A 14,621-nucleotide genomic window follows, 5' to 3' on the forward strand; every position below is an offset into this window, starting at 1 on the left:
CCGAATTAATTGGGACCGGGGTCGATTCGGATAATCGAACATAGACTGGCAATAAAGAATAACGAACTGTCACACATAGAATAAACTAAACATTAAAAACTATGTATGTAATTCAATGCTATTAAGTTTAAAAAAAAAAAAACGTTCCAAGGTCGCAAAATATATAGTGTCTTGCTTCTAGCTTTCAACCATAATAACTGAAATATATCTGGACTCCAACGAGTTCCTTCTTGTTACAACAAAACAAAACAAAAATTACATAGGTACATAGTTGGTTTTTAATTTTTTATATTACGCTGATTCGGATAATTGGCGATTCGGTTAATCGGCGTTCTACTGTATGTAAAACTCACTGTCCTAACAGCCATTTTTTACGATATTCAAAAAAGTTAGGTTCTCGGCAGAATTGAAAAAAAAGTAGGAGAGTTGAAAGAAATGTTTTTAGGATAGTATAAGCTCTATTCTTAGAAAAAAAATTCGTTAAATTCTGTCGAAAAGTGAGATTTACCATAGTTTTAGTATAGGAACTGCAAATACCATGCTGGAAATATCTTAACTGGGTATCTATAAAAAATGCATACAAAATATCTTTCTTCTTTTTGAAGTCTGTTAAAAAAGATTCAGATATATCACTTTGAAGTGTTGATTATAATTAATATACATACTTACGTATTTTTTTTGCATTTTTAACTAATTAATCAAAAAATGATTTCATAATATCGTGGTAAAAATTTTTACAAATATAATGCAATTATCATTATTGTAATTTTGTACTAACTAAGAAATGAATCTCTCACGATTAAATGAAGATTTAATTTTATATTTTATTTATACATTAAAAAACACATTAATTAATGTTAATTAAGATTGTAAAATTATTAGTTTGTTTGGAGATTCACAAATGATTCTTTGTGCGTTTATTTTTATATTTCGTTCTGTAGTAACCCAAGTTGAAATGCGAACTACCAAACCCACAAAGGTATACTTAGTTTAGTCCCAAGTTTGTAACGCTTAAAAATATTGATGCTTAGCAAAAAATTTCGGTATAGGTGTTTATAAAATCACCTAATTAGTCCATTTCCGGTTGTCTGTCTGTCGTCTGTCTGTCCTTCTGTCATCTCGGTTACTCATAAACGAAAAGAGATATCAAGCTGAAATTTTTATAGTGTACTGAGGATGTAAAAAGTGAGGTCGAGTTCGTAAATGAACAACATAGGTCAATTGGGTCTTGGGACCGTAGAACCCATCTTGTAAACCGTTAGAGATAGAACAAAAGTTTAATGTAAAAAATATTTCTTAAAATAAAAAAATAAACAACTTTTGTTCGAAACATTTTTTCGTAAATGTCACTGTTTACCCGTGAGGGCGCAAATTAGGCGTATATTGTATAGTATGTAATTATGGGAATATCAGTTATTTATGTGTAACATTTATGTATGTGTAATGTGATAGTGTAATCAACACTGTCTACGCATGGTATTTCAACAATTAACTCAGTCAATTGTTTGTTTTCACTTGTTTCGTTATAGGTTGTAACTCATCTAAACCTTGAAGACAAATTGTAAATAAACGAAAATTTGAAACTTCCAATATAGCAGTAAAAATTTTTTTTTCAAAAATACAAGCTTTTATCGCATTAAAAAAGTAAAAAAATAAATTTTTTCCTTGAGTCGCCTATATACCTTAGGCAAGACTCAAACTTTTATATCTTATCTATATGTAGTCATATAATGAAAATTACTATATTTACAGAATTTTCCAAGAACAAAAAATAAAATAATAGTCTAAAAAACTAAAAAACACAAAATAAATCATAGATTTAAAAATCTAAAAAACATACTTTTGTAATTAGCTGAATAGTCAACAGTACAGAGGGGGGTATGACTTCGTGACTAACGCACTCACGAAACCTCGTGAGTGGCTTCATTTCAGTGTAACCTACAGCATTTTTATTTACGAAAACTTTGGAAACTGGGCTCGTTAGCATAATAAAGCATATAGGCGTTAAACTGACATGTTTAAGGCGTAGGTCTGAGAAAACGGCTCATGAAATATATAGGCCAATATGTGTATTTATATTTTTTATGAATATAATAAGAGAGAATAATAGTGGCCAAAAAAAATATTGGGCCGTTTGGTGTGACCTCCACCCCCAACATGTCGGAAAACGGCGGTATGAAAATTTACGGTATGAACAACCAGCTAATAATTTTTACATAATTGTTCAATAAGTATAAGTAAAAATAAATGTACATACCGGCCTACATATTTAATGAGCCGTTTTCTCAGACCTACGTCAGTTTAACGACTATATTTTTTATTATGTTAACGCCCCAATTTCCAAAATTTTCGTAAATAAAAATGTTGTAGGTTACACTGAAATGCTGAGTGTGTTAGTCACGAAGTCATACATCCCTCTGTACTGTAGACTAGAACTAAAAGGTAGAAAATAATTTCTTTAAATTCAAAAAAATCATTTTATCGTAAAGTAGTGTGGCAGTGCTTTTTAAAATATTTTATAATGACCTTTCTTTTACCAATATCTGTCTATAAAATATTTGAAATTTAAAATGATTTTTTTAATTTAAAAAAATTATTTTCTACCTTTTCGTTCATCTAATTACAAAAGCGTGTTTTTGAATTTTTTTAAACTATAATTTTTGATATATCATAAAATTCTACTAGCATGATATTTTACTCTTTTCAAAGAATATTTTACATAAATAAGTTAAGAATTTAACATGGATTTCAAGAAATGAAACTTCCAATTTTCTGTGCTTTAATTATCTATTGTTGACATAGCCAAAGCAAATTGAAATTTTTATTGCTTCAAATTCTAATTATGGAGCTCCACAAAGTAAAGCTCTCCGCAATTAATTACTCAATTTAATGAAAACTAAAACTTTATTTCTGAAATAATTTCTAAAATATGTCAAGCATGATAGTCAATCACATCTTAGTGAGGACTGCGTAAACAATTACGAATTAAATATAAAATATTTTAATTTCATTCAAGGTAATGCAGTGATATCATTAACTAATTATCTTTTAAAAAATTGCAGGTCATTTTATTCGATGTCCAATCAAACAAATCAGTAAGTTAATAAAAATAATATATGAACATAGGTAGACTTGGAGATATTGACAAAATTTCAAACCTGCAATTGTTACAGTATGGAGACCCTTTCATAGGTAATTTTACGTAATTATTGAAAGGAAAATTATGATAGCTATAAGTCGTTGGGGCGTAATAACTGGTAAGGACGTTTAAATTAATTTGTTACAAGCGTTATTCTATTAGCTACTGGTAAATAATATTCTATTAGCTTTTGATAAATAATTTTCTTCCGGCTTTTCACTAAAATGAGCTTGCCATACGTTTCTAACAGTTCCAGCATTCGTCATTCTTATTTATGGCGGTATATTAGTTATTTGAAACTATCGAAAAAGTATGATTTTCGTGAATGACAGAAGGAAAATAATAAGTTAAAATATATATAACCTATAGCAAACAGAATAATGCCTTGACATATTCTTTAAAACGTCTTTCCCGAAGATAAGAGATGTGTCTATTATTTTCATTTCAATGAATACGTAATTTAAAATACTAAGGATGTACGAGCACCAAAAAAAATTTACAAAATTTAAAAAAACCCCCGAAAAAATTTTCGGGAACAGAATCCTTAGCTCGCATTTGAAACATATGTAAGAACATTCTCCATTAGATTACCTTTTTCTTTAAAACCTTTTCCAAACTGAGCCGATTTTCGTCATTTTTTTTTGTTTTTTCGGGTACGGTAATAGTAGGTAATAAATTTAAGGAAACTGTTCTTAAAACATAACTAAGAAGATTCTCCATTAGATTACCTTTCAAACAAACTAAAAAAATAAAAATCCTTTCATCCGTTAAAAGGCTACAATGCCACAAACGGACAGGCATAGACGCACGAACATAGCGGTCAAACTTATAACACCCCATTTTTTTGTTCGGGGGTTTAAAAATCAATTTATTTATTTAAAAATTTTAAGGGAAGGGAGGGGGTTGATTATTTCAATTTTTATGGTGAATTATGTTATAAATTAACAATATAAGACAAAAAGTAAGTATACAATTTGTCGATATCTAGAGTAATTTTCGAAAGGTCAAAAATTGAAAATTGTTTAATTATTTAGATTTCTATATTTCGAAAGGTAAATAAAATTTTATTTTTCGTCTACATTCATGAAATTATAACAAAATTCATCATCAAAGTTGAAAATAAGGTATAAATAATTTAAACCCTCAATCAAAAATTGCCTTGGTGCTCGTACTACTGTAACGAGTCTCCATACTGTAACAAATAGTAATAGATTTGTGCCATTGTCTCCAAGTCTATCGTTTTTATGTATATTACAAAATAATCAATAAATAAATCTATCTTATAAATTTAATAATTTTGATTTATTTATGATATTTTTTTTACTCAATCAACTTTGAACTATTTGAACTTTTTGTAATTTTAATACCATAAAAAAGAAATATGTATAATAACATTTAATACGTTTATTTTTTAAATAATTGATTTTTTAAAACCATTAGTCCATTATAGTCAAGTGTGTGTTAAGATGAGTCGAACGAGTGTAATGATAAATTGCTACACAATTTAGCGTATCAAAATATAGAGAAATACATTAATCACAAACCAAACGTATTTTGAATTTTAAAAACTTTCTATGGGCACAAAACTTATTGCAAAAGGTTCGTGGCGTGTTACTTGGTCTCACTACACCCAATTTGCGCTCATATCGCCTCTTCCAATAAACCAAGGGGGTTCTATTACTCGGCAAGTTGATATCGTCAAAAAACTGCGGCAAGGATACGAGATAGCAAAGTAGAAATTCGAAAAGAGCACCTCAAAATCTATCAAATCACTCATTTTCAAAACTCCCGGAAAACTTTCCAGATAACCCCCTTTTTTGAACCAAATGATTAGAGTACAACCTTTCGACAAAAATCATATATGTTCGCATAAATTGGGTACAAAATAGATGCAAATTCCTAGACCAAAAGAGCAACAAAGATGCAAATTATTGCATTGGTGTTGACTCTCCTTTGTATATTTTGACTTGAATTTTAAAATTCGATAATAGAATTGATTAAAGATTGTAAAAATTATTCAAATGTTAAATATGTTACTATAAAGTTTTAACGATAATAAAAGTGTTCGAGTGAATTCATCTTGATAAATCTAATTCAATATTGATTAAATCTAGTTTCAGAATAATTACAATCACAAATAATATTATTAAATACAAAATTGCCTATAAAATTTTTTTATATTACAAAATCATGTTTTAATAAATTGATTTGATCTTAAAGTATCTATCTAAAAATACAAAAAAAATTAGAATTAGTATTTCGTAAAAATATATTTTTATAAATTAAATACAAGAAACACATATTTAATTATTTTTATCGTTTGTAAAAAAAAATAATAATAAAATTACAAATACATATCTACTAAAACAGCTTGTTGATATACTTTATTGCAATTAATATTAAATTTATTTAATTGAAATTAATATTAAATTTATTTAATTGAAATTTTAACACGATTTTATTTATTAGATATATTATAGATGTAGACGAAATTGATTTATCGTAGATATTTCAGTTATAAAATCCAATTCATAAAAAAGATTTAATAACTCTCGCTTAAGGGCCAGGGCACCTTACTCGTAAATTCAATTCTTATAATTTTGATGAATTTGATGCAGTATGATATTAAGCTATTAAGATATTATTTAAAACTAATAATCCTTGAGCGCTTAAGGATGGATACCCAATATTAAATTTGAAGTTATTTTATTCAATTTAAAGTATGTTGAAGAATAAACTCCACTCTTTCGATTACATGGAAAAAAATAGTACCTTTCCGTGGGTTTAAGAGAAATAATCGAAATTGAAAGCGTCATTAACTCCGGGTTATTTTTGCCGGAAGTAGTTTAAGTTAGAAAAAAATTAAAAAATATGATACGTAAAATTGAACTCAAGTAAAAAAAAAACTAATTTTTGAAAACTATGCACTTTTTAGAATTATTTTATGCAAAAAAAATTGGTTCTTACCGTGGTTTTTGTAGAAATATTTGAGTTCAATTTTGGGAAAGTCATACTTTTATGTCATTTAAATGTCATTATGACATTATTTTATGAAAATTTCAAGTCAAATCACATACTTGTTTTATGATAAATAATTAATTAAAGATACAATATTAATTATTTCATACTTATAATTACTTATAATTACTAAAAAAAATATTAGTATGTATGATTCTCTATAAAAATTAATTAAAAAATTAATTAGATGTACTACCCGAATTTGACATGGCATCCATCCTTAAATAAAATGAATTTGTGATTCTTTTTGTTGGAGGATTGATCAAGAAAAGTTTGAAAATAGAGAAAATGATGTTTAGCTGTTTGTAGAATTTATTAAAATCGGGTTTTCTATTTAAATATTTCGTCGATTTTTTATGCCTGACGTCTTTATTAAAATAAATTCATTGACATCATAATATCTATGTAGAAACAAATGGCAACTGTTGAAAAATGAAATTCAATTTTTCGAGGAGACTTTTCAATCCCTTCATATATGTTTCAAATATCCTGCGACTTAAGTTTGTGTGCGTATTGTGTCATCAATTACTTTATTTTAACCAAAAATTTCAGGAAAAAAACTTCGAAAAACATTTTCATAAATTCTATACTTGAGCCACGGTTAAAAATTCATTTTTGTTTAATACGAAATTAACTTTAGGCTATAGTAATCCTCCAAATAGAAAAAGAAATGAATCATCAAAATTTCGCTTCATTATGGACTCTCGGCTCGTAATTGCGTCCATTTATTTGCATATTTTCTATTTAATTTAAAATAAAATCAATTTAGTGGACATAATTAAAAATTACGTTTATAATTTTGTATGTTTAAAAGACCGACATGATATGGTGGGGTTTGTGGAAATAGCAAATATTTGAGATAGCACAAACATTCACTAGAGGTGTACATATCTCAGGTCATCGATGAAATTATCAAAAAAGCACGTCTTCTGAGTTGTCAAAAATATTACAAGACAATTCTTAACATTCTGCATTTATATTTAACCTTGAATGAAAGTAATTTTCAAGGTGATATCTAGATGAACTTTATTTTCATAATGGAACCTTTTTTTGCAAATTCGTTACTTTTGTTTGAAACCATTTTCCTGAACTTTAGAAAAAGTGCTCTCTATAGACCGCAGATGGTGGTACAATAGATACCAGCAGTTTGTAATATGTATCTCAACTTAGGTATATGTAAAAATCATAGAAGTAATAACATAGAACCGTGATGTGGCCATCCAAACGGTTGATCGTTATAGTACAGACATGCACGTGTTTAAACAATAATTCAAAATATTAATATTCGCGCTTTGTCAGGTTGCAAGACAAAGAGGGAAGATGGTCCCTTTTTTCGGTCTCTTTTTTAACGGTCAATAATTCACTTATTGCGTTTCCTATGCTTTTAAGCCTCTATGTTATTTAACCTCTTTGGTAAAACTAAATTTAAAATTATATTTATTTATCTTTATTTATATAATGATTACGATGGGGCTTCTGGGGTGAAAAAGTTTAATAATGTATTTTCGTTAAGCTCCAAAAATCTTTTTAATTATATGCATTTTATTATTGCATTTTAAATTGACCGTAAATATAAAATTCCAAATTCATTACTCGGTGGTTTTTGGGGTCGCTGATCACGAACATTGCGACAGAATTAATATCCGACGTATACCTGGAGCCCAGGTTCAAACTCGTTACTCAAGGGTTTTATACAAACAAAAAAATAAATTAATCCCCAATATTTAACGCCATTATTTTAATAATTTTTCGATACCTAAAAAGTTAAATTTTTTAAAATGAAAATAAAAATCGTTTCTTCAGAGTAAACCTTGTTTCTACTTACCTTTGTTGGTATTTATTTTATGTTGATACAATTTAATTTTCAAAATATTAAGTAATTAGATTTAGATTCCTGCAAAAAATACAAATAATTTGCTACAACGCTTTTTTGTAGAAAATGTTTAGTTTTTTATATTGATCCCAAAATCATTATTGTGTATTTTGCATACTTTCGATGATATTTGTAATCAATATTTTCTTGTCGGAGAATTCGATTAACTAATTTTTCTTAATTAATAAATTATAATTAGGTAGTTCAAATTACAAGCTAATTAAGGAGCTTCGTAAACTTGATTTTGATAAATTATTATAAAAATTTGTTAATATTTTAATAAAAAAAACAAACAAAAAGCCGCCTTCACTAAAGAAGTCAAGAACTTGTTTTAAAATACTACTTAAAAAAATTTCAAAAATAAAATAAAAAAATACATAAAATTTTATTAAATAAAGTCATTTTATGTTACCGTAATATTTAATTAATTATTATTATTATTTGACAAGATTTTTGCGCAATATTTTTTTATACATATTCTCTCTCAAAAGATAAGTAAACTAGTTAAGTAAACTCTAACTAAAGTAACTTATACTTACTACCTATACAATGAAAGTTTTGAAAAAAAAAATGGAGAGTACATATTATTTGTTATTACTTTATAAATTTACTATTAAAAATTCATCATAAATATAGTAAATTAGTATAGTAATTGGAGGTAGTATGTATACCTACAGATTGGAGGATTGCTTGAAGGGTATTATCTCCACTGATGAATAATACCCACTTACAAATATTCATTCAGGATGGGAATAATTTCACCCCACCTTATAAACAATAATAATTGCCATCCCAATAAATATAATTTTTTTGTCTTTTTATATATAAAAAGGCACAAAATATTGGTGAATTCAATCAGAATTTTACAACTGTTTGAAGTGATTTGAATTTAGTTTGGGTGTTTTGTTGTGTGACAGTTTTTATATTTTTTTTCTGTGACAATGAAGGTAAGACGATGTTTCAAATACCTACATATTTTTGAAGAAATATTGCAACATTTTCCAATAAATCGTAAAATTTGTTTTCAAAAATATTGTTTAAATTGGTACATATTCACTCGAAATCTTACGCCTAATTTAAAAAAATCTAGGAACTATATAAGGATGAATTTTTGTTGACTTCGAGTTGAGACATAGTAATTGAAATATGCATTTAATATAGAGTTTTAAAAAACCACGTTAGTTGTAGTATTAACTGTTTACCAATGAAAATTATTGTTTTCTATCTGTAATGATGATTGAGAAAAAAAGTCCTTGAACACTTCCTTAAACTTCTTTTAGATGCAAAAATCTTTTAGATGCAATTTTAAGTAAATTTTTCATATTCGGTTTAGAACTAAATTTAACCGTGCAGAAATATTTATAACTATTTAACAGTCGTTTATAAGAGATAGATAGTCCAATTTTCAATATTATTCTTAAATATTAACTTTTTTCCAATAATAGTCTGTTTAACTGTACGCGTATGTAATTATATTAGACACTTAGAAAAAACTAAATTAGTATTTTCCATCGTTGTTCGATGGCTTCCCTATACAAAAATCATATAATTTATGTAATATATTTTACTATTTTTTTCCCAAAATATTTTTACTAGTAAATATATTTAATTGATAAATTATGTACGCAGACTGGCATTAAGCCTTTTATTTAAAAAAAATTAATAACGTATCACAGTCAAAAATCAGCAAAGCATATAATAATGTATAAACAATACTAGAAAATTGGAAAAAAGAAAGGTGTTTGATTTTTTTATGCTGTTTTCATTAATGAAAGTATAAAAAGAAAAAAGTTAGGAAATTAATTTATATGGTTTTTTGTAGGTTTTCGTTTGTTTGCTGCTTGTCGCAGCTATTGCTGAGCTCACCCACGGTAAGTTTAATTGAAGAAGTAGTTACATATACAAAGTGACCCCTTTTTAATAACTTGACCTTATTATGTATGACTATTTAGTAATAGGATCAATAGTAATAATCGAGATTTGTAAAAATGTTACAAAATACCGGAAAGAGAGACTAGAAATTATATCTAGAGCCTCACGCGAAATTATATCTACTCCGATTCTTGGAATTCCGTCTTATAAAAACAAAATTTTTAATTTCTCACTTAACATCTCGTATTTTGCAACTATTTTCCATTGATATATACCACCGATTATTAACATTAAATATCTAATCCAATTTTCCAATTCGACTACAAAGCATTTCATACCCTATGTTAATTATAGACACTTTATTAACTGTATACCGTTTATTGTCCTATATTAAATAGTACCTATAAATACTACCCTATGTTAAAAACAAAATCTATAACTAAGAAAGAAAAAGAAATGGCATTATATATTTTTGCGTATTCCAACCAAAAAAGTTTTCGTTCGGAGGAAAATCGAATTATGTAATTTCCCTATTGTTTAGAAAATCGAAAGCTTTAAACTATCAATAAATCGATCTTCTAAAGTAATTGTAAACAACAGAACACAAGTTCAAATAGAAAGAAGATTATTGCAAATAACTACTATATGAGTTTAATTTTTTAACCGTAATTCTCATTTAATTATTTCATAATTATTATTATTGTTAACACAGTAAGGTATTATATGTCTTGTTTTTACGCAATTTTTATAAAATATTACCGAAATTACAAAAAAGTTATATTATCTATACTAAAATGATAATTTATTTTCAATTTGTATTCAGTGTCTTTAGGATCTATGAATTTATAGTGATATCGATGATTTTGAAATTATTTTAATATATTTGTAGACTTTATGTTTGTCTGTATTGTTCGTAGTGATCAATAAACATTTTATAATAAAAGACACTACTTTGCTATTTAAATAAAATTTTTATGGTAATTTTGTGTAGTTCATAACAATATGTAGCACTCAATTCTCGATGGCCGTTTTACTCTTAGTACTTTTTGATCTAAAACCTACCTGTATAAAATGAAATAAGAAGAACTTCAACTATTAAAATTTTGAAAAGTTCTCCCTCTAATTAAATTTGCTACAATTTATCGCCTGATAACTATTTCGATAGGTATATTTAATATTTACGATTTGCATGCAAAATAAGTATGAAAATGTATGAAAAAATATTGGGACGTAGTTGAATGTATAGTTTAATAAACAAATGTTGTCGGCGGACAAACGGAAATGGACTAATTAAGTGATTTTTTAACACTTATGCCAAAATTTAGTTTTAAGCATCAATATTACTAAGCGTTACAAACTTGAGGCTAAACTTAGTATACTCTGAAATATTTCATATATAAAAAGAAAATTTACCCTGGTAGAAAGTTCCTGATTACTGCCCGACTTGAGACCAGCGACCGATCGGGAAATGAAAAGATGCCCAATGGCATGAAAGGTGCCAGATCGGGGCCGATTCTACAGCCCCGACTATCGAATAGGTAACTAATCGGGGATGGTTATGAGGCCCAAACTACACGAGCATAGTAAAAACCGGTGAGGCTAAATAAAGTTAACCCCGTGAACATAGGCCAGATCGAGTAGCTGGGCGTGCAAATTTACGTTTGCACGATCTCCTATGCCTTGCCTAAAGCTTATCAGGGTTAAAGGTATGTATCCCAAAAGCCATTTACGCGATCAGGCGACTGACTGACCGGGCAAAACATGATCAACCCATGTTTGTGAGCCCCATTAGGCTCCAATTATCGTTAAACAAAAATGTCCCCGATAATGTTCTATATAAAAAGGTATAACAAGGTATTATTAAATTTTCTATGAAAATCTAATTTTCTGTAATTATATTAATAGTTCAAAACTTGACTTTTTTTAACCTATCCTTCGAAAAAGTCTGGAAAGCTGGATGTCAACATACCGGAATTTAATAAAAATTAAACTTTTTTCGTTTAAAATCAAACAAAATATGTGAAATACAATTTAATAAAAATTAAACTCTTTTCGTTTAAAATCCAACAAAATATGTGAAATACACTCGGAAGACCGACGAAGTTATAGACAAAAGTTAATAAGTGCAGTAAAAAACATCATTATACTTAAAAAATTGCATCACCGTATACTTACAAATAACATTAAAAAAATTTATAATTACACACTATTGATTCCCATTTAATAATAAATATTAAAATACCTATAACATGTAATTTAATTAAAAACATATAAGTAGTTTATTGCCTTTTGAAATATATATTATATCTACCTACAACTATAACTTAGAAAGTAAAGTACTTTTTAACATTTGCATTGCACTTTTATTTAAGTCATGTGCTGGACATGTACACCTCACCTTTAACAATAATATAATTATTACAGCATAATAGGTACACATCGAGATCTTCATATCGTAAATTATATTACATAATTTTTGCAAACCAGGAAACTTCAAAAAAACTGGTTTAAAAACGTATATAACAATATAACCCAGATAATTTATTGGATTTACAAAATTTATTTATCATTTGCACGCATTTATTTAAAAAAACTGTTTATTTGTCTATAACTGAAGATTAATTTGCATATTAAATGGTTCACTTTTTCTCAATGATTCAATTACTAAGTACACAACACATCCACGATTATGCAACTTGATATCAGTTCTCATAATTAATTGAATGTGTTTTTGGATGAACAAAAATTTTTATTTATTTAACTTATTAGCATGCTAAGAACTTTGTTCGTCCAAACAAAGGCCTAAAACCAGAAAAATATTGCATGCTAGCGTCAATAAAAAATAATTGTGATTATTTTTTTTATATCATACTAGTGATACACGGAACCTGCTCTTGTTCTCACTTATCCTCAATCCATAACACTCGAAATAGGGTAAAGGATTGCTTTACACAGATAAAATATATGTAATCTTATAAAGTATTGATTCATTGAGTGTATCAGAAAAAGTGACCATGAATTAATATCTAGAAATATCTAAAAACATCTAGAAATAAATTCCATGAATTGTATTACAGAAATCTTTAATTTATGGTTAAAAAATAATGCTCATAGATTGCGTAGTGAAATGTGATAGACTAAATTTAATTTTTGAAATTTTTTTCTTAAATATATAGCCCATGTGTTATTCTGATTTGTGTGCTATATTATTCTTAAGTTTCATTCAAATTAATCCATTAGTTTTTGCGTGACAGCGTAACAAACACACAAACAAACAAAAATCCTTACTTTCATATTTATAATATATAGGGATTTTAAATTGTAAATACTTTACCTGTTTCTATTTTTAGCTGGAATAATTCTATCAAGTGGCGGTGGTGGATGGAGCGGTGGCGGTGGTAGTGGCTGGAAATCTGGCTGGAGCTCCGGTGGTGGCGGATACGGAGGTGGTGGATGGAAATCTGGAGGTGGTGGTGGATGGAATCCAGGTTGGAGCTCTGGCTGGAGCTCTGGTGGTGGTGGCGGATACGGAGGCGGTAGCGGTGGTGGTGTAAAAATCATCAAGGTTAGTACTGTTCTTAATATGTCAATAATTTTATATATTTTCGTCAAAGCCAAGAGAATTTTTGGATATATACTAATTTCAAAATAAAGACAATACAAAAGACGTAGAAATTTCGATTTTCTCTCTATAGGTACAGACATTCTTTTGTCGTTAAATACAGCTTGAAATGTTTACCACACTTCTTCCAAAAAACTAAAAACATGCCACTTAATTTATAAACGATTGTGAATAATTTTCCTAATTTGAAAATTCTCTTTTTTCAGATAATCACAACTAGCGGTGGTGGTGGCGGCCACGGTGGATGGAGCAGTGGTGGTAGCGGATGGAGTGGTAGCAGTGGATGGAAACCAAGCGGTAATTATCACCAATTTACCTTAATATCAAATGTCGAAATACAAACTTATTGACTGTTTTTGTTTTAGGATGGTCCTCAGGTGGTTCAGGCTGGAGCAGCGGTGGTGGTAGTGGATGGTGGTAAGAAGTGATGAAGATAAAGCTACAAAGTGATACACCAAAAAAAAAACATCTCAATCTTTTCAAAATCATTTCTTCTGCAAGAAATTTTCGTTATACAATTTTTAAAAATTTATTAATGTAAAAGCTGGTCTTAATTTTTTTTTTTTATCTGTACATACATTATACATACAAAAAATAAATATTTTTATTATAATTTTTAATTTATTTTGGAAGAACTTTTGAATCCTTCTATAGTAACAAAAACATGCATAAAAAATATTTATGACCCTAGGCTAAAAAGTACGATTTCTTGGCGTATATGATACACATTTTATATCCCATACGCCAAGGTATCCAACTCTCTGAATATTGAATAACATACGGCAAGTATGTGATATAAAACTTTGGATAAACTAAGCCAGGAAATCCAACTTTCTGATCTAGCGTCGTATTCCCAGTCATATTTACATATACAGAGTGGGTAATTTTAATCTACAGTGACTAATAGCTCGTTTTGTAGTTAACCAATCAAAAAATTACTCAAACAAAAATTGTAGAGTTTGACGAGGAATATCATGTTCTGGCATGTTGATCAGATTGGGCCTATTTCTTCGGATTGTTTTAATAGCCAATGTAGATTCCTTAAGGTAAGAGATGGAATAACACTTTCAATTAGAAAGTTGATCGTCTTAAAAATA

General features: G+C 28.0%; 2 protein-coding genes across 2 annotated transcripts in view; one reads left to right on the top strand and one right to left on the bottom strand.

The window, feature by feature from the left end:
* The window catches only part of LOC123305248 (ATP synthase subunit delta, mitochondrial), a 109,846-nt gene that overhangs the window by 47,826 nt on the left and 47,399 nt on the right, over positions 1-14,621 (bottom strand). The gene's annotated exons all lie outside the window — the stretch shown is intronic.
* LOC123305249 (glycine-rich protein 5-like) lies at positions 8,885-14,027 on the top strand. Its single transcript, XM_044886913.1, has 5 exons — positions 8,885-8,977; positions 9,853-9,901; positions 13,253-13,467; positions 13,731-13,821; positions 13,890-14,027. Exons 1-5 carry the CDS (start codon positions 8,972-8,974, stop codon positions 13,943-13,945), a joined length of 417 nt encoding a protein of 138 aa, XP_044742848.1. The 5' UTR covers positions 8,885-8,971; the 3' UTR covers positions 13,946-14,027.

The sequence above is a fragment of the Chrysoperla carnea genome, chromosome 1, assembly GCF_905475395.1.
Source record: "Chrysoperla carnea chromosome 1, inChrCarn1.1, whole genome shotgun sequence".
Taxonomy (NCBI): Eukaryota; Metazoa; Arthropoda; class Insecta; order Neuroptera; family Chrysopidae; genus Chrysoperla; species Chrysoperla carnea.